Raw genomic sequence first — 21,193 nt, forward strand, 5'->3', positions numbered from 1 at the left:
CTTTTTCTCCCTTCTTATAGTTTTTTGCAGTGAACAATAAGTTATTTTGTACCCCTTTTAATTCTCCCCCGACACACACCTTCTAATACCATCACCTTGGGGGTTCAGTTTCAACATAGGGAATTGGGGGAGACACATTAAGTCCATAAGAGGGAGGAAAACGGATGCTATGTGAATCTTCTCAGGACGCTTTTAATTCTTTGTTCCTTTTTGTTTTTAGGAGTTGTACAGATGTGCTGTGCTGCATGATCTTCATAGTGTTCATTATTGCCTACATTCTTTTAGGACTTGTGGGTGAGTAAATACAGGTATAGAAGATATTTAACATTTGCTAATTAAATAACTAAGTCAATATCACATTTTTAACATTAATCATTTTCTTCCAAAATCCTTCTTATTATCGATTATTATATTTTCTGAAGGGAACGTACCTCACCAGGACTCACTGGGTAGCAGATGCAATGAAAAATAAACACAAAGCAGTTTATCCAAAGGCAAGCCTAAATTACTTAGGTAAATATAATTATACAGAAGAACAAAAAAAACCTTATGGTTGCTTTTTAATCATTTTTACTTTTGAAATTTTATTAAGCAGCTAATAAAGTTCATGTTGCTATGTACTAATAAGAACTAGGGCCTAGATAAGTTTAAGTAATACATAACCTTTTCTTTTTATAAGTAAATTAAAAAGAAGTAAGAATTTCACCAAATAGTTCATTGACATATAGGAAATCCTATTGTCTTTGCCTACCAGAAAGAGATATCCTGTTGTTCATTGTTAGATTAAAGATTTTTCTATGGAAGTGAAAATAAAGAGGGCAAATATAGATGGTCTTTATTTGGGTTGTTTTAAAAACTACCAAAGGGGATCAATCAAGATGGCAGAGTAAGAGGACATGGAGCTCACCTCCCTCCACAAACACATCAAACATACATCTACATGTGGAACAACTCTCACTGAAAACTAACTGGAAACTGGCAGAAAGACTCCAAGGCTGTAAGAATGCTACACACATAATTGGGTAGGAAGGGAAAAAAAAAAAAAGCAATCAGATCAGGACCTGTGCTCCTGGGAGGGGACTTCAGAGGGCAAGAAAGATCACACAGTTGGACACTCACCCTGGGGAGTAAGCAGTGAGAGCCACAGATTGGGTGCCCCAGTCCTGGGGTCCTATACAGAGGAGACGAGCCCTCTTAGCTGGTTGGAGGACTGCTGGGTCTAACAGGGGGGCTGTTAGGGAAGTCCAGGGGGCCTGTTAGGGAAGTCCAGGGAAGCCTGGACTCCAGTTGTGAGGAACACTCATGTGCTGTCTTGCCCTGAGGCAGGGTGGAGAGTGGTCTGCTCTAGTGGCTGCTGGGTTTCCCATAACTGCCTTGGCACACACCCAAGCCAAGCAAAGGCTCTGATTCTGCTCATTCCATGTCACAGAGCAGCACTGGATCTGGGGCAGCCATGACTGGGGAGAAGACTCGACTGTGGGATGCAGAGATGAGCTAGTCCCTGGGCATGACCTGGGTGGGATGGTGGCAGCCACTGTTGAGCTTACTCAAGCAGTGCATCTGAAGTAGCCCCGACCTCTGACAGCAGCTGCTCCACCACAGCTTACCCCCTGATCACAGGCCAAGTGTCCACATAGGCCTCACCTGCCCAGTGATATGGCTCAACAACAGGGCGGGGGTGGTGGAGGCTGAGGACAGTGACCTGCTGTGAGGAACAAAGGGGACTTGCACCTGAGTCTGCGTCTGAGCGGAACAAGGAAAACGGTTGTGCGTGCCTGCACAGGCAGTGCATTAGAGACAGCTTGGACCTCTGTCTGCAGACAACAGGAGCAGAGAGCCCTCGCAAGCCCCACTTGCTTCAGCACTCCCCCACTCTGGGGCAAAGGTGCCAGTTCAGAGAGGGGAACACACACACTTAAGGGGAACAGAGCCAGCTTGAGCCCGACCCTCAGGGCTTCTGCTCCAGCAACTTGGGCTCAGACCCCACCCCTGATAGGGCAGTGAGAGCCACTGAGCAGAAAGGAAGCCCTGCCTCACACTGGGCTCCAGCTCTAGCCTCTCCATCCCTAGCCCCACCCCTCTACCAAGGTGATAGCTGCCAGCAAACCCTGAGGAAAGATGTGACTTGGATCCATATCAAATCCAGCTCTCCCACCAAAGGCAGTGGACACACCGCACCTGTACAGGAATGGCCCCGCATAAGGACAACCCTTCAAGCAACAATAGGTAACTGTTTCACCTAAATTCATAGAGGCAGAGAAAGTTAAGCAAAATGAAAAAGCAGAGGAACTGCTGTCACTTAAAAGAGCAAAAGAAACACTCTGAAAAAAATAATGAAATAGAAATAAACAATTTACCAGATAAAGAATTCAAAGCATTAGTAATTAAAATGTTTACTGAATTAGGGAAAAAAATAGATGTACACAGTAAAAATTTTAACAAGGAACTATAAAATACAAAAAAGACCCAGTCAGAAATGAAGAATTCAATAGCTGAAATAAACACACTAGAAGGAATGAAGAGCAGACTGAGTGATCCAGAAGAATGTATATGTGATGTGAAAGATAGAATAACGGGAATCACTGAATCAGAACAGCAAAATAAATAAATAAATAAATAAAAACTTGAAACAGTTTAAGAGATCTCTGAGATAGCATTAAGCATATGAACCTTCACATTATAGGAGTCCCAGAAGAAGAGAGAAGCGGATTGAAAATGTATTTGATGAAATTATGGTTGAAAACTTCCCAAACCTGAAGAAGGAAATAGACATCCAGGTACAGGAAGCACAGAGAGTCCCAAACATGATGAACCCAAAAAATACCCACAGCAAGACATACATAATTAAAATGGCAAAAGTCAAAGCTAAAGAGAATTCTAAAGGCAGCAGGAGAAAACAAGGAGTCATATACAAGGGAATCCCTGTAAGGCTATCAGCTGATTTCTCTGCAGAAAGTTTTCAGGCCAGAAGAGAGTGGCATGATATATTCAAAGTGCTGAAGGGAAAACCCTGCAACCTACAATACCCTACCCAGCAAGATTATCATTTTGAATAGAGGAAATGTTAAAGGGTCTTATCTAAGTGGAAAAGAAGTAAGAATCTAAAAGGGAAAATCTCACTAGGAAATGCAAATATATAATAAGGGCTGATGATCAACCACTTAAAGACTAAAAGACAGAAAATTCTAAAGCAACTATAACTATAATAAACAGTTACAGGTGTTCCTTAAGAAATAAGAAAAATCTCAAATAAACAGGCTAAACTGCCACCTAAAGGAATTAGAAAAAGAACAACAAACAAAACCCAAAGTCAGCAGAAGGAAGGAAATATTAAAGAACAGAGAGGAAATAAATAAAATAGAGATTTGTAAATCAGCTCTACTTCAATTTAAGAAAAAACTACCAAAGGAACTGGTGTGAATATTTTCTGTAAAAAGATTTCACCATTGCATATGAATGTATTACATTATCCCCAGAGACTTAAGTCCTATCCCTTAGATGCTGACTTAGGAAACTTTATTATTATTGGTGGGGGGGAGTGTAAAAGTCAGATAATAGCTTCTAGTAACAATAATTAATGCCTAGAGTTAATGTGGACAGATTGTATCAGCAGAAAGAAGGCAGTGCCTACCTAGAGAACAATGGAAAATACTTTTCTCTGGTCTTCAGTTTTATCTTCCAGTAAAGAGAAATACTTTGAGAACAGCAATTGAAAGTAATTTCCAAAATATCATCTGAGTAATACCAGGTGAAAACTACACATAAATGGAGAATTCAAAAAAGTAAGGCAGGAAGATAGGGAAGGAGAGAAGAATAAAGGAGTATAAACCACAAAACCAAATAATGTGCTCTTAGGTCTTCAGAAGATTCCTTTGTTATTTCTTCAGTGTATTTGAACTTCTAAACATTAATGCATTAGTAGCACAATACATAAATATATAAATTGAATATTATAATACAGTGAATTTTCTTATACAACTAATAGAATTTTAGCTTCTCCAACTTTGGGACACATGTCTGTCTCTGTAATTGTTTTGTTTTTACTTTTTGTCATCGAGTGGAAATATGTTGCATGAGAGAAAAAAAGATTTGGAGTCAAGCAGATCTAGGGTTTCCCCATATTACTTGGTGGACTTGAGCTACTTTCTAAATCTCAGTAGTTTTCTCACCTGTAAAAATATGGAAACACTACCAACTTTGCGGGGCTGTTATGAGGAGTAAATGAAATAATATCCAGCTACGCCAATAATGCTACATAAGAGTAAGAGGCAGTACTTCATTTGCTACCATTGTATAATCTAGCTGTTCTGAATTTTAATAAATTGCTTTTAAATGTAATTTACTATTTTGTTCCTATAGCAACCCATAATTTTGGTTATTAAAGTTTGAATGCACACAGGGACTTCATAAGGATCTCTTATTGTGCCCAAAATCTTTCCCTTAGGAGGCGTTATGGCATAACTGAGTAAGTCTCTCCTCTGTATCTCAGAGCCAGTCTCTTGTAATCCATAGAGAAATGCCTTCTGTCCTTATCTAGAGCTGGGAAAGCCACTGCAACTCTCTCCCTTGTCAGCACGGTAGAAGGAACGGGAGTGTGTACTGTCATTCCCTCTGGAGCAAGATGAGAAATTTGCCTTTTTGTTCACGATCTCCAGATTCAGTTTGTAAATGCCTTAATTCACATAAGGAAATTGGAAGATAAAGATTCCTCAATGAAAAACTGTGTGTAATATTGGATTAATTTAGTGTTTCCTCTAAATTAATCCTTATGCCACTGATTAAAATGAGTGACTCACAAAATTTAATATATGTATATTTCTCATCCCTGAACTACAAATAGCCATACTTGCCTGTTTCTAAGACAAATTTAACTCTTACAATGCTGGACTAAAAGAAGAATGAAGGAAAACGCTTGGCAGAGGTTAGTAGGAGTGTTAAGAATTTTTTTAACATGAAAGAATGTGTACCTTCGCCTGAGGAAAGATGAAGCTAAGTCAGTTTTACTGATGTGTTGTAAGTAGTTTTGCATCTTTTGCCATTTTGTTAGATCAGGACCTTCTTAGGGTTACTTTCATCCATGTTCTTTTCATAAGAAGTGCTCCCATGAAAGAGCCATGTTTCTTACAAATTCTTCCAAGAAAAAAACTGTTCTTTGCCCTTTATGTAGAATATGGCCAGCTAGGGTAACACTTGGATGCAACAAAGGCACTTGACATTCAACTGATGAAAGGCAGAACCTCCGTTCAAGTGGGTGAAGTGGAGTCTGGGTAGACGGTCTCAAATCTCCTTGAAAGGTCAAACATTTATGGTAATAGCCCTCTTTTGTGCTACTTCACTGATGGGTGCTATTCAGTTGTGCTAACTAGAAAAAAAGAATAGGAATATTTATTATGCAAATTGTTCTTGCTGTCCTTGTGCTAACATTATGTATACAATAGCGCAATTTTAACATTCAATAATTTTTTCTTTCTTTTTTTTTTTCAAATGGATTTCCAATTGAGAGAGTTAGTTATTTCATTGTTGTATTTACACAGGAAGCACTTACAGTTAGGGTCTAAAGTTTGTTTTTGGTTTTGTTTTTTAATCTTCCTCCGGAATAATTATTCCTGTTAGTTGAGAAGATAGGAAGTTAACAAGAAAGTAAATTTATGCAAACAAGCCTAGAACTCTGTCACTATCCTGTGAGAAACCCAAGCAACATGGAGAAGCACCGTATAGGGCTCCTAGTCAATAGGCTGGGCTGAGCTCCTAGGGATAGATAGTGTTTACTGTCAGCCCTGAGGGTTTTCAGATGATTGAAGCCCCACTCAACATCTGGCTGCATGAGAGAGCCCCAAGGGGCTCAGCTAAGCCTTCCCCAAATTCCTAACTCCCAAAGTCATGAGCAAAATAAAATGGTTGTATTAAGCCAGTGGGTTTGGGGGTGCAATAATAGATAAGCAGGACAAAACTTGATATCCGGAAGTGGGATGCTAGCTTAGCAAAACCTAAAATATGGGCATTGGTTTTGGAGACCAGGTAGTGTTCAGAAGCCAGGTGGACTTTGAAGGGGTTGTTGGCCAGAGTTTGAAGGAAAGGGAGGAAAGGGCATTTTTTTATGCGGTGGTGAAGGTTTGGCAACACTGTTGCCAATGGTAATTAGGAAATATACCTAATGAATTCAATGATCTAGCTAAAGACACCATCCTTACAAGAGGAACCAGCCCTGAAGAGCTTCATCAACCCCTGGACCTGACTTAGGTGATGAGATTCAGACCTTTAGCTTGAGCCTGATGCCTTAATTGGGTGAGGCTTCTGGGGATCCTGGGAGAGTAAAAGCATATTTGATTGTGGAGGGAATGTAAAAAGTTTGCAGCCACAGGCTGAACTATAGTAGTTTTAACACATGGCTGCAAACTCTTTGCCATTCCTTTCATCAAGAGGTGGGGTCTGCATCCCTGTTTCTAGAATTTAGTGAGGTTAGGGATTGCTTCTCTAGTAGAGAATGAACCAAGGCAAAACATACCAGTAAAGGGCCTTGATGTGCAAGTAATTTATAGATCAGTGCAAAGGATTAAAGGAGGGCCATCATGGGTCGACTGGAAACTGCGGAACTGAAAGTACCAAGTACAGAAAGGAGGAGGTTTACATAATTCAGTCTTAAATCCTTCATGGAGTGAGGTGGAGAATGAACAAAATAGCTGAATTAATAATCAGATGTAGTCCAGCTTGACCACATCATTTCTGGTATTAAAGTACATGTTCATTGTCTGGGGGTAGCAATACAGTCCCACATCTACTTTTTCGTTCATTGCGTTCATAGCAAGAATGATACTCATTCAGCATATCATTCTTCACCCTGACCTGGACTGCCCCGAAATGTCAAGGGAGGGGGCAGTCTTATTTCCAGTTTCTCATTGGAGAGCAAGACCTTGTAGTCTGCTGGAGCTCTGATGTTCTGGTTGGTGCCATTTGGTATCATTTCTTAGTGACTTGCTTGTCTGGATCCTTCCACTCTTGTAGTGGTTTCCTACACTAGGATCCAAGACTATAGCTTTTTAAGTCTTTATACCATGCTCAGCCGTTTCTCCTCAAAGCATGGCTAGTATCAGAATGCAGCCCCTACTCTTAGACCCTTCTATGAAGTCTAGGATAACAGTCCAGTCTCTGCCTTCAAGGTATTTGTATTCCTTTTGGCCTATAGACCTAGTTCAGGGTCAGTCTGTTCTGTCCTAAATTAAAATCTCAAGGAGAAACATTTAGTTCTCGTCCCTTCCTTCTCTCAAAGCTAATTAGTCTTCCCATCCCAAGGGATATTAGAAAGGGAGAGAACCGTATTTCCATAACTGAGAGGTCCCTCAAGTGACTTTTTGAAGAACAAAGATAATTCCAAGATGACTTTTTGATACTGTCTGTACAGAGAAGCAGTGGACAGTCTCTCTTACTAATAAACAAATATAGTTTTTAAAATTATGTTATGCCTCACCAGGCATCCCTTGGTATTGAGCTTAAAGGTATGATCCTACTATTCATTGTAAGTGGACACTGGTGATGGAGAATGAATGTGACAGGAAGTCACACTGTGCCTTTAGTCTACTTCAGAACTAAAATGAGCCTGCCTATCAGGCCACAGCTTGGAGACATTGTTTTAGCAAAAAAAAATTTTTTTCGATAAAAAGGTAAGAAATTTAAACGACTCCAGTTCCATTATTTTTAAAATTTTTCTCGTAAACTTTTCTTAATGAAAAATTTATTGTATTTATAAATAACCAGAACCAGTATTAAATGTCCTTTTGCATTCTTGACAAATATATAAATGTTTACAAATAAAACTACATCCTTATACGTTACTATGGAAGCCTTCATTTTAAAAGGAAAACACTTAGTTTTGACTGTTACTGGAACAGATTTTTTTTTAATGCTGAGTGAGATTTTTACTGTTTGTTGTATTTTGCTGAATGCACGAATTCTAGAGGATTTCAAGTAGAATATTGTTAGCATGAGAGAGATTGATTTGTGCTCAAGGACACGACCCTAAACTCACCATTGGGTGGAAGAGGCCCCCTGTGAAATAAGAAACAACGTTTTTCTTATCCAGGCAACCGGACACAGGGCTGCTCCAAAAATGTTTCTACAGCAGCAGTGTCATCAACACAGATTTTCAAATTCTGTATCATGTGTCCTATTATCTGCTTCATTGCATTTGTAAATTGCTTGTGTTAAAAAGCCATAAGCACAATTTGGCAGGCCTGTTCCTCACATATTAAAACAGTTAAAATGTATCTTTAAGGGATACAAAATAATGATTTGAAAGCCGACATTCCCAACCAGCAAGTGTTTAGGGAATGCCTTAGCTGCCCCAAACAGATTTGCAGTTGATTTTTAAGTGTCAGTGCAAGCAGTTGGTCTAATCACATTTTCTCCTTGACAGAGGGCTTTGTAATGGCTGCAACTTCTGACTCAACCCTAGAGCACAACAGGAACATACTTTGCAAATGTTTGGAAATAAGAGACAATACTAGGTAATAATACTTGCTCCTGCTATTTCAGTAACAGGATATGAGTTCCTTGATATGAGTGAAAAGATGATTTGCCTGAATAAAGTTTTCACCCATCACTTATCAATCTTTGCTAATCTGCTATGAATTACCCAAATAGGAGTGTTTCACAAATAATTTCTCTTCTTACCTTTCTCTTCTCCCTGTCTCTCTCTCTGTCTGTCTCTCTGTCTCTCTCTCTCTGTCTCTCTCACACACACACACATGCATCAGCTACACTTAGTCTTTTATAGTTATTTCTAAAATAGCGAGAAAATTAAGGGAAAAAGTTGATTGATCCTGATTTGTATTGATTACTGTGTAACTTTGTCATTTGGTTTTATTCACCAGTATAATCCAGGCAGTTTTATTCTAGAGCCTCTGCTCTTAATCACCATGCTATACTGCCTTTTATTTAATAAAGAAGATGAATGAGGATTCTTTAAGTAATGAAGGATACTGAGAGAGGGGGCAGATCAGAACCCCATGATACTCTCTCCTAATGCTTTCTCTCCCTCCTTTCCCTCCATCGTCTAATTCCACATAGAGTTGGACTTAAAACAGAGAGAACGGCACCAGAGGCGTGAGTGAAAAGCACGTATTGTTTTGCAAGCAAAAATCATGAATAATTTGGTAGCTGCAGTCTTGCTCTGTGAGACTGAGTACATGTTCACTTTGCTGCAGCGTCATTGTTTACATTCAGTAACCGTTTGCAAAATTAGCCTCTATTATGTACACACTAAAGAGAGGATCCTATTCTTTATGATAATCCACACCTATTAGTAGATTTGGTTTTTTCTTTCAGTTAATGCTTGTGCTATAGAGTAAATAAAATTATGTCAGACAGTATCTCATTCTTTGGGCTTTTTTGGCCAGGAAGACCTCAAAGGATCTCATAGATCTTTCTAAAAAGTGTATTTAGTAGTAGATGTTAATAATGATGATTACATGTAGCATTTTCAGACATAATAAATTGCATCAGGTTTTAGGAACAATGAAAGCTCTTCCTTGACGTAAAGCAATGGTTGCCAATTATAGAACCACAATTAAGCAAGTAAACACCAAGATGAGTGATACTGAATGTGTGGTGACCTTGAGTTTTTCAAGGAAAATTTGATAGGAAGAGAAGGACCCACTTGAACAGAGCCTCTGCTATGGATTGCACAACTGGCACTGACAATCTTGTTACGCTAAAACAATCTCCCTGTAGTTCATTGTATAAAATAACCTAAGATACTGCTTCTCCATCCAGATCTGGGACCATGCTCCAGCCCACGTGTGCACCCACTGGCCTCCTTTCCATCCCAGTACCCATCGTGCCCCTCCCCCTCACAGGGCCTCGTCCAGGTGTCCGTCGGCTGGAAGCCTCTTTGTGCCTCTCTTCATTTTTCAGATCTCAGCTCCTGCATACCTCTCAGGGACATCATACCTGGCTTTCCTCATTTGATCATCTGCCTCTATGAATCCCTCTCTCTGTACCACATATTGCTTCTTTGTAGTGCTTGTCAGAATTGAAATTTCACATCTGTGCAATTAATTCATTAAGATCTACTTCCCCCAGTAGACTGTAGGCTCTAGGAGAACAAGGACCTTTATATACCCAGAGTTTAGCGTGGTGCTGACACATAGCAGGCACTCAAAAAACATCTGGAGAGTGAATGAAGGAAAGAATAAATAAATTTTTGTCTTCATTATTTCCAGCCACTTCAATGTGAATCAAAACCTTGAACAGATTGTAAATAGTAGTAGACTAACATCTATTTAGATTAACTAGAAAAAAAGCATATTAATGTAGCAAGCATAAAGTCAGACCTGCTAATACAGAAAAAAACAAAGGTGTTGTGGAAAGCCTAATTTGATTTCTTAGTTATTGGGTAGTTTTTCCATTTTCTTTCAATTCTATGTATTATTTACAAATATGCTTTAAACATACTCTTTGTCCCATCTTTTACTTCCTATTCTCACCCCTTGCATTTTACAGACTCTGAAATTTAGAATGTGTGTCATTTTGCTCTTTTCTTTTGTTGTCCTATGTGGCAGTAAATTCTGACAAAAGAGTCTGAAAACATTGTACCTCTGGTAGTTTTTTGTTTGTCTTTAATGAAGTCCTGAATGTCTTGCTGAATATATCTAAAGTTTTCCCTGTGAGTAGGCTGGTCACTTGTTCAGAACATGGGCTGGGTATTTTTCTTTCTTTTTTTTTTTAAAGATTTTTTTGACGTGGACCATTTTTTAAAAATCTTTATTGAATTTGTTACCATATTGCTTCTGCTTTATGTTTTGGGTTTTTTTGACCGTGAGGCTTGTGGGATCTTAGCTCCCTGACCAGGGATCAAACCCACACCCTCTGCATTGCTAGGCGAAGTCTGAACCACTGGACCACCAGGGAAGTCCCTGAGCTGGGTACTATTCATTTAACCCCTTGGATCTCTTCTCTACCCCACTCTGCACCCTGCTCTGTCCCTAGAGAAGTTGGCTTTTATGATGACATCCACAGGCTCTCTTGTCCCCTGGCTTCCAATTTGGTCTGTGGGAGGTATCAACAGCAGATTGGAGTGTAAGAGAATGGTTTTATGGAGTTTATTCCTCTGATTCTCTTGCTGGTAGGTCACCACAGGTTAACTGCACCTCTCTACCTAAGGCCCCAAGTCCAGTCAGTCAACTCTTTCCATTTGGCTTCTCTCTCTGGATTTAGGGAACTCCTTCCTCCTTTGCCCCTTCAGGCCTAGAGGTAAAAATGACTCCCTGTTGTAGCTAGCCTCTGGGCTCTGAACCAACTATTCTTTTCCTTAACTCTGCCCATACCTTTGTAAATATTTCTTTATTAAGCTCTCTGCAATTATCTTGGGTGACTATAACATCTATTTCCTGCTAGGATCTTGCTGTATTCTAGAAAACAGCAACCCAACTTTGAAAGGCTTGCTTCCTAGGTGGTGCTTTAACTAGATCTTGCATAGGGTGTTTTGTTCCATAAGGATGGCTATTCTGGGTGAATGAGTTCAGTGTTGGTTATCCACTGCTGACAGATTTGTCACATAAGCATTGTTGGGATCCTGGTCAGCCTTTGTGAATAAAAGTCCATGTTATCCAAAACCCATGCATAATTTTCATCCCTATTGTCATGATTACTTTTTCCCAAAATCATTGAACAATTACTTTTCCATGTGGTTATTGAAAGCTGTCTCTACAGAGGGGTCTTTACTAAGCAGCCACATGAGACATAAATATTTTCATATTCTGAGTACATTTGGAAGTCAGTACTTCTAATATTTCTTAAACTTCCTTGCCATTGGTTGTCTAATATTTTTTCTTTTCCAGTTTGTGATAATGTGGCCAAAGTCTATGAATAGATAAACGTTTCAGATTCAGTTCATCTCTTCTTTCAGTCAAAGTAGATAACCAGAAGAATGCCTCCTGATCTGTGCCAACAGATGCTCCACCTGTAAATCTGATTTGATTTTTTTGCTTCCTAGTCAAATACTCACAGGGACATTTCCATGAGCCATAGGTATGTGTTAAAGCCGCGCCTCAGGAGTCAACACACTATTATTGTGAGCAGTCTTCTTATGAAACTTTCTTGTGCCTTCATGACCTTCTCAAGCATTGAATGAATACACCACTTCTACTCAATATGGGAGTGCTATTGGGCACAGCCAACTTTAGGCTTGATGGATCAGATAACATTCAGTTCACTGATGGGCTTCTCATGTCATTAGGTGATCATTCAACGTTCAGGAGGTACTTCTCAAAAGAAGAACATTTATTTGCTGAAAGGATATGGATTTTCTCCAAAGCCATAAGAACCTCTAATAGGCATTTGCCATATAGACCTAGTGGCAGACCTGCTAGTACAGTAACCTGGATTATCTGAAAAGCACTTTATTTCTTGGGGCAGCCATTAAATGCTGTGCCTCTTTTTAAATAACAGACAATGCAAGGTACGGCAACTTATCTTTTACTTTGGAGGAGATATCACTACCAGGCCCTCAGATCTTACTGGAAGACTCCTGTATTTTCATGAGGTTTATCTCCTATCCATTAGCACACGTATGTCTTTGTATGACATCCTGGTTACATGCTATCCAATATTCTCCAGATCTTATCAGCATGATGCCATCAGTGTAAGGAATCTGTGTTGTATCCTGTGAGGTAAGATATTATATTAAAATCTTGCAGACTAGGGCTTCCCTGGTGGCGCAGTGGTTGAGAGTCCGCCTGCCGATGCAGGGGGCACGGTTTCATGCCCCGGTCCGGGAGGATTCCACATGCCGCGGAGCGGCTGGGCCCGTGAGCCATGGCCGCTGGACCTGCGCGTCCGGAGCCTGTGCTCCGCAACGGGAGAGACCACAGCAGTGAGAGGCCCGCGTACCGCAAAAAAAAAAAAAAAATCTTGCAGACTAAATTGTGACAAAGAGCTAGGAGGTCATGTAGCTTCAAGGGGAGATGGTGAGGATGCAGCACTATCCCTGCCAGTTGAAAGCAAATGCTCCTGGTGTTTATACTTACTGGGAAAGGAGAAAGCTTTTGTTAGATCAATTGCTGCATGCAAGCTGGCAGAGGCTGCTTTGATTTGTTCCAGCAGAGAGACTACAACTTGAACAGCAGCTAAAATTAAGGCCGTGACTTGGTTAAGCTTAAGCGAATCCATTATCATTCTTCAGAAACCATCTTCCCTCTGCACTGGCCAATAGTAAGGCCCAGTGAATGAATGAATGATTTAACTTAATAAGAATATGATGACTGACAATTCAGTATGAATGATTGAATGGGAGTTTGACTATATTCTAGACCCACACTTTAAGATAAAGTTTTCATATTAACTTTTTTTTAAAGAAGTAAGGTAAATAGGTATCAGATAACATGTAATTGGTTAGGTAGGCCCTAAGTCATATTTTAAATCAAGTTGCAGGCTCCATGTATTAAATCATATAGCGAAGCAACAAAAAATACTTAAATCCTAGGAATTGTCGCTATGAGTTTAAAACATGACAAGAGAAAATAAAAATAGAAATCAAATAGAAAATAAAACTTAAGTGTTGTGAATATTTAGGTTGAAGGAGAGAAAGGTGATTTAACTGCTTCAGGTATACAAAAGATTTTTAAAAGCTAGATAGTAGTTAGTTATCTATTGCTGCATAACAAATTACTCCAAACTTGGCAATGTAAAGTAAGCAAACATTTCTTATCTCACAGTTTCTGTGGTCTGGAATTGGGAATAGCTTGGTTGTGGCTCTGGCTCTGAGTTCTTTATGAAGTAGCGGTCAAGATGTAAGCCAAGGCCACACTCCGCTGAAGGCGTGACTATGGTGAGGTGTCAGCCTTCTAGATGGCTCCCTTGCACGGATGTCACCACGAGGCTTCAGTTCTTGCTGACTGCTGACAATCGTGGGCTTTTTCTATAGGACTGTCTGAGTGTCCTCATGACATGTCAGATGGCTTCCCCTAGAGCTACTGATCTAAAATAGAGAGAGGGAGAGCAAAGAGGAAGCTGCACTGCCTTTTATGACCTATTCTTGGAAGTCACCAAATATTATTCTGTCACATTCTATTCATTAGAAGCCAGTCACTAAGTCTAGTCCACACTCAAAGGATAGGGAATTAAGCACCACTATTTGAAGGAAAATTGTCAAATAATTTATGGACATATTTGAAAGCTGCCAAACATGCTGATCAGCTGAATAAAAGTAAATGGCATTATTCAGGTCTTTTGTCCATTTTTTAATCAGGTCGTTTGGTTTTTTGAGGTTGAGCTGTATGAGCTGTTTATGTATTTTGGTTATTAACCCCTTATTGGTCATATCATTTGCAAATATTTTCTCCCATTTAGTTGGTTGTCTTTCCATTTTGTTGATGGTTACCTTTGCTGTGCAAAAGTTTTTAAGCTGATTAGGTCCCATTTGTTTATTTTTGCTTTTATTTTCTTTTGCCTTAGGAGATGGATCTAAAAAAATATTACTACAATTTATGTCAAAGGCTGTTCAGCCTATGTTTTCTTCTAGGAGTTTTATGATTCCCAGTCTTATTGGGTTGGCCAAAAGGTCCCTTCAGTTTTTAAGTAAAAATAAAAGACACATTTTTCATTTTCACCAAGAACTTTATCGAACAACATGTTCGCCCTTTTGTTTCACTACCTTCTGCCATTTTTCAGGCACCTTCATAATTCCATCTTCCAAAATATTTTATCTTTTTGAGCAAAGAACTGTTCCAGGTGCCTTTTACAGTCTTCCAGGGAATTGAAATTTTGTCCATTAAGAGAATTTTGTAAAGACAAAAATAAATGGAAATCCGAAGGTGCAATGTCTGATGAATACGGCAGATGAATCAGAACTTCCCAGCCAAGCTGTACCAGTTTTTGCCTGGTCATCAAAGAAACATGCAGTCTTGCCTTATCCTGATGGAAGATTATGCATTTTCTGTTGACTAATTCCAGATGCTTTTCATCGAGTGCCACTTTCAGTTGGTCTAATTGGGAGCAGTACTTGTTGGAATTAATTGTTTGGTTTTCCAGAAGGAGCTCATCATAGAGGACTCCCTTCCAATCCCACCATATACACAAGATCACCTTCTTTGGATGAAGACCGGCCTTTGGTGTGGTTGGTGGTTTATTTCGCTTGCCCCATGATCTCTTCCATTCCACATTGTTATACAGTATCCACTCTTCATTGCCCATCACAAGTTGTTTTAAAAACAGAATGATTTCATTACGTTTCAATAGAGAATCTCATGCGGAAATACGGTCAAGAAGATTTTTTTCACTTAACTTATGTGGAACACAAACATCAAAGCGATGAACATAACCAAGCTGGTGCAAATGATTTTCAACGCTTGATTTGGATATTTTGAGTATGTCGGCTATCTCACGTATAAGGTTGATTGTTCTCAGTTAATGTCTCGATTTAATCGCTATCAACTTCAACTGGTCTACCCGACCACGGAGCATCGTCCAGCGAGAAATCTCCAGCATGAAACTTTGCAAACCACTTTTGACATGCTCCATCAGTCACAGCACCTTCTCCATACACAGCACAAATATTTTTTTTTTTTTTTGCCTTTTGGTTGTGTTTCTACCTTTCTTGAAATAATGAAGCATCATATGCTGAAAATGTTGCTTTTTTCTTCTATCTTCAATATTAAAATGGCTACACAAAAATTCACCAATTTTGATGTCTTTTTTTTAAGTGCATGCTGATATGACAGCTGTCACATGCAATCTAACAAAATGGTTTCCAATGAAAGACAACTAAGTGCTACTAGAGCCATCTTATGGAAAAAGTGAACAAACCTTTTGGCCAACCCAATACATTCAGGTCTTTAATTCATTTTGATTTTATTTTTGTATATGGTATTAGAAAGTGTTCAAATTTCATTCTTTCACATGTAGCTGTCCAGTCTTCCCAACACCACTTATTAAAGAGACTGTCTTGGGGCTTCCCTGGTGGCACAGTGGTTGAGAGTCCGCCTGCTGATGCACGGGACACGGGTTCGTGCCCCGGTCCAGGAAGATCCCACATGCCACGGAGTGGCTGGGCCCATGAGCCATGGCCGCTGAGCCTGCGCATCCGGGGCCTGTGCTCCGCAATGGGAGAGGCCACAACAGTGAGAGGCCCGCGTACAGCAAAAAAAAAAAAAAGAGAGTGTCTTTTCTCCATTGTATGTTCTTGCCTCCTTTGTTGTAAGTTGACCATAAGTTCATGGGCTTATTTCTGGGCTCTCTGTTCTGTTGCATTGATCTATAAGTCTGTTTTTGTGCCGATACCATATTGTTACTATAGCTTTGTAGTATAGTCTGAAGTCAGGGAGTGTGATTCTTTCTCAAGATTGTTTTGGCTATTTAGGGTATTTTGTGTTTCCATACAAATTTTAACATAGACGTTTTTCCAAAGAATACAAATGACCAACAGGCACGTGAAAAGATGCTCAATATTGCTAATCATCAGAGAAATGCAAATTAAAACCACAACTAGATATCACCTCATACCTCTAAGAATAACTGTCATCAAAAATAACACAAATCACAAATGTTGGCAAAGATGTGGAGCAAAGGGAACTCTTGTACACTGTTGATAGGAATGTAAATTGGTGTAACCACTGTGGAATACAGTATGGAGGTTTCCCAAAAAAAAAAAAAAAAAAAAGTGTGGCACAGTGGATAACACTCTGTGCTCCCAATGCAGGGGGCCTGGATTTGATCTCTGGTCAGGAAACTAGATCCCACATGCATGCCACAACTAAGAGTTCGCATGCCACAACTAAGGAGCCCATAGGCCACAACTAAGGAGTCCATTGCTGCAACTAAGGAGCTGGTGAGCCACAACTAAGTATCCCTGGAGCCTCAACTAAGGAGCCTGCCTTCCACAACTAAGACCTGGTGCAACCTAAATAAATAAATAAATATTAAAAAGAAAATGCAGTACTTAAAAAAAAAAAATAGAACTACCATATGACTCAGCATTTCCACTCTGGGGTATATAGCCAAAAGAAACAAAAACACTAATTCAAAAAGATACATACACTGCAGTGTTCATAGCAGCATTATTTACAATTGCCAAGATATGGAAACAAGTGTCCATCAACAGATGAATGGATAAAGAAGATGCGTATATACATACAATGGAATACTACTCAGCCATAAAAAAGAATGAAATTTTGCCATTTGCAACAGCATGGATGTACTTGGAAGGCAATATGCTTAGTGAAATAACTCAGACAGAGAAAGATAAATACTGTATGATATCACTTATATGTAGAATCCAAAAAATAAAACTAGTGAATAAAAAAAGTATATGGGATTAAATTATAAGAAAGAGCTCCATGATGGCATATCCCCCAAAAAATCAGGGAGGAAAAGACCATGTGAAATCTATATATTTTGGAAATTTTTAAGAGTGTGAATAAACATCTACATCAGTGGCTCTCAACTGGAGCAGTACCACTGCATAGGGGGTCTTCTGGAAAATTTGAGTTGACTTTTTGATTGTCACATGTTTTAGAGGTACTACTGTCTTTTAGTGGGTAGGTGGAAACCAGGGAAGATAGATGCCTGGCAATATCTGGGACAGTTCTACAAAACCAAGAATTGCCCCGCTTCTTGCCTAACTTTCCCATGTACCACTCATGTAGGTGACAATTTGCTTTTAAATATTTGAATCTAGAACTTCTGTTTTAAAATTACAAATTTTTATTTTTGCATGGTTTTAATAACTACCAAGAGAATTTTAGGAAAGATTGTACTTTTTTGGTTGGAATTTACTAAAATTTTTTCATTTAGGAAAATCATATCATTGACAACACCACTTACAGTATTTGAGTCTCCTACACAATACACCTGAATCCTCCTGCAATTATAACTGTTACATTCAGTGATTCTATCTATAGCTGCAAGTACCTATTTTACTGTGTCTTCTAGCTTGGTCACATGTGAGCATTTGCAATATTGATATGCATACTGTTTAATTAGAACTTATTTTCTTAGTTCTCATTTACATTACAGCTATTGTTTGTTTGTTTTTAAGAAATTGTGTGTGGGGGGGTAGATGAGTTATGTATAAATAGTACTTCAAGATTTATATAAAAGCAGCATTGTCAAATATTCGTTATAAAAAGGATGTGTTGGGTATGATGGAGTTGAGGAGGACTGACATACAAACCCATGATGCTACAGCACAATTAATCACCTTATATGAGAAGTCCTGACATTTGTGGGGAAATATTCTAGAACAGATCGAGCCAGAAGAAGCATAAGTGAGTCAAATGTGTAATGTTAAATTTCCTAGTAGCTACATTTAAGGGAGTAAAAATAAACAGATGAAATTAACCATAACCAAATATTATCATTTCAAATATACTCAATATGAACAGTATTAATGAGATATTTACATTCTTTTTTTGTTGTTGTTCATACTCTCTTTAAAATCTGATGTGTATTTTGCAGTTACATTATGTCTCGCTTCAGGTAAGCCACATTTAAGTGTACAGTAGACATATGTGGTTAGTGGCTACCATATTGGACAGCACAGTTCTAGAAGTTCCATGAATAGAGAAATTCCAAGAAAGGGAGTAAAATGTGAGAAGCCCCTTTCTTTACTAATGGACAGAATGACTGCTACTGCGTATTTCCTTTTCCTCCTCTTTTTTTCCGTGCCATATTCCTCCAGTGGAGGTGTGGAGAGATGTGGGCTTAATGGAGAAGATAAGGAAAACTAGATACCCTTGACTGAGGTGACTTGGTTGAACTGGCCCTTGAAGCTTTCAGCTCAGACTTGATGTTCCAGCTCAAACACAGAGCATATGCAGCAAAACTTCTGTGCCAGAGGATACGTGGAGAGGTGTAGCAGCAGCTTAGTAAACAGCCACCTGCCATAATTCAAAACTACAAAATCAAGGAGGAGAACTCTTCCCTTGACACTTCCATGTTCATCTTCCTCTCCTTTGTCTTGGGCATGAGATCCCTGTCAACCAGACTCTCTCCTTCTCCTGCCAAGTACAAAGCTCTTCTTTACAGGTGGCAGAGGCTCCAAAATCACCTGTGTTATCTCCTTTCCTACCATATGTGTCTAACATACTGCTCATCCTCATTTAGCTGATATCCTTGTTGTTTCCAGTGTTAACAAGCTCATTCCCAATCTGTCCTTTAGCAGGCAGCAGTATAGTGACTATAGTCTAATGTTTAAAGCATGAGCCCTAGAGAGCAACACTCCTAAGTTCAAACCCTGTTTATGCCACTTAAAACCTGGGTGATCTTGAGAAGTAAATAAAACTCTGAGCTGCAAATAATATCAGAGGTGAAAATATCTACTTTATAGGGTTATTGTGAGACTCAAATGAGAAATGGATATAATATATTTAGCATAGTACTTGATACATGTAAGCAATTAGTAAATTGAAGCTCTTATTATTATACTGTTTCCTCAATCTATAATTCTTTCCCTACTCCTTGTCACCTTCCAGATTCCTTCTCAAATCTTGGTCATTTTCTAGTCTTTTCCAGGTCCCACCTCTTCTCCAAGCCTTCTACAAACTTTATTCTCTCCTTTTCATGTGTTTGTTGAGAACTCTGACGTAAACTATACTGGTATTGACTTCTAGTACAGGACACAGAGCTATCATTTAGTAAGATATTTAGCTGAATGACTGATGATGAAAAAAGAAAAAAAACTACAGCAGGTGTTGCTGATGCCCCACCCCATATCCCCCCAGTCCTTCCAAGTTTGCTTGCAGCTATGGCAGATAGTTTTATCATGCCCACTGACACGGCAACATGGGCAGAGGTTCTCCATGGTTCCTCAGAAGGTCCCCAGCAGCGTGGAGTCACCTCACCCATAACAGTATCCCACTCGTTAACATGCACTTTATTGGCTTTGCTCCCTTCCCTGTCTCACTCTCTTCGCCCCCACTTAATCACTTCCCAAATTAACTACGTGTATCAAAGTCCTTGTCTCAGTGTTTGGTTTCTGTGAAACCCAAATAAGACAGGACCTATCATTACTGAGTCTATATTGCACGCCAAGTACCACGTTAGGCATTCCACTTTCTTTATCTTCTTTCATATCCTCAACATTCTTTGGGGCTGGGTATTATTATACCCATTTTTTTAGTAACAAATTGGAAAGCCAAGACTAAAGCATTTAAGTGACTTGTTCAGGGTCATAAAAATATTAAGTAGCAAACCTAGCAATCCAAATGTTTCTTCAGGTGCCCATTTTGAATTAATAATTGTATAGAAAAGGAATATACCATTTTGGGATAAAGTTAAAAGAAACATATTACAGAGTATAGAGTCAGGTAAAATTAGAACTCTTAGGTATCTGACAAACTAAGATATAAAAGAAGAATTTAATAAAATAGTGCCTGGAGACATTATACATTGAACACTTAGATGTCATTTAAATGCCTTATTTATAGTCCACTTTCTTTATCCTGGGACATAAAGATGGGAGCATATGGCAGCAGAGAACTGTCCGAATGAGTCAGATTTTGTAAGAAGGTATTAGAAGATGAAACTGTCAGTGCCTCTATGACATTGAAGAAAGAATTAGACAAAGGAGACTTTTCTGGGTACTCAGATACTAAAAGGAAAGGCTTGGATGGATGAGAAAAATTATTGAGAAAAGTGTCTTTTCCATATTAAAATTCTCATTCAGAATTGATTTATTTTTATCTTCCCAAGTCACACAGGCTATGTACATAAGAGTGATTGAATTGTAACATGAACTGTCAAATCCATTACATGTGGGTAAGGAGATAGCTGGAAATGTTAAAAGAAGCAAAGGACAAAGAGATATGTTTTCCATATACAAAGGCAAGCATTAGGTGACCAATAAATTTCCCAGATTTTTAGGAAACGTATTAATCAAATTAGAGAAATTAGAAACATTTAGTTAGAATTAGGGAGTATGGCCCAATTTAGCTAATGTACGTTGCTTTGTGTGGTTCTGTAGTCTAGCTGATAAGTATATAAGGGCGATGAGTTTGTATGAGGTGGAGCCCACCCAGCATCTTCAGAGAAAACAGAGCTAAATCTTTAATTTCATGAAGTTTGAAAACACTTGATATTTATAGGCAGCTTTGAGATTATCAGACAAAGTGTACAGTGAATTTTTATTATGTGTTACTTCTGAAGTTGCTACTGTTCGCCTTTACAGTGTCATAAGAAATCATAAAGAACTAGCCAATTTGAA

General features: G+C 39.0%; 1 protein-coding gene across 4 annotated transcripts in view; it reads left to right on the forward strand.

Annotated features, from left to right (window-relative positions):
• SLC44A5 (solute carrier family 44 member 5) overlaps positions 1–21,193 on the forward strand; it is a 373,758-nt gene that overhangs the window by 275,854 nt on the left and 76,711 nt on the right. For all 4 annotated transcript variants that reach the window (XM_033405973.2, XM_049707145.1, XM_033405972.2 and 1 more), the window contains one exon: positions 221–294. In XM_033405973.2, coding sequence (XP_033261864.1) covers positions 221–294 — 74 coding nt within the window. The remainder of the gene's footprint in view (positions 1–220; positions 295–21,193) is intronic.

This window comes from Orcinus orca, chromosome 1 (assembly GCF_937001465.1).
Source record: "Orcinus orca chromosome 1, mOrcOrc1.1, whole genome shotgun sequence".
Classification (NCBI taxonomy): Eukaryota; Metazoa; Chordata; class Mammalia; order Artiodactyla; family Delphinidae; genus Orcinus; species Orcinus orca.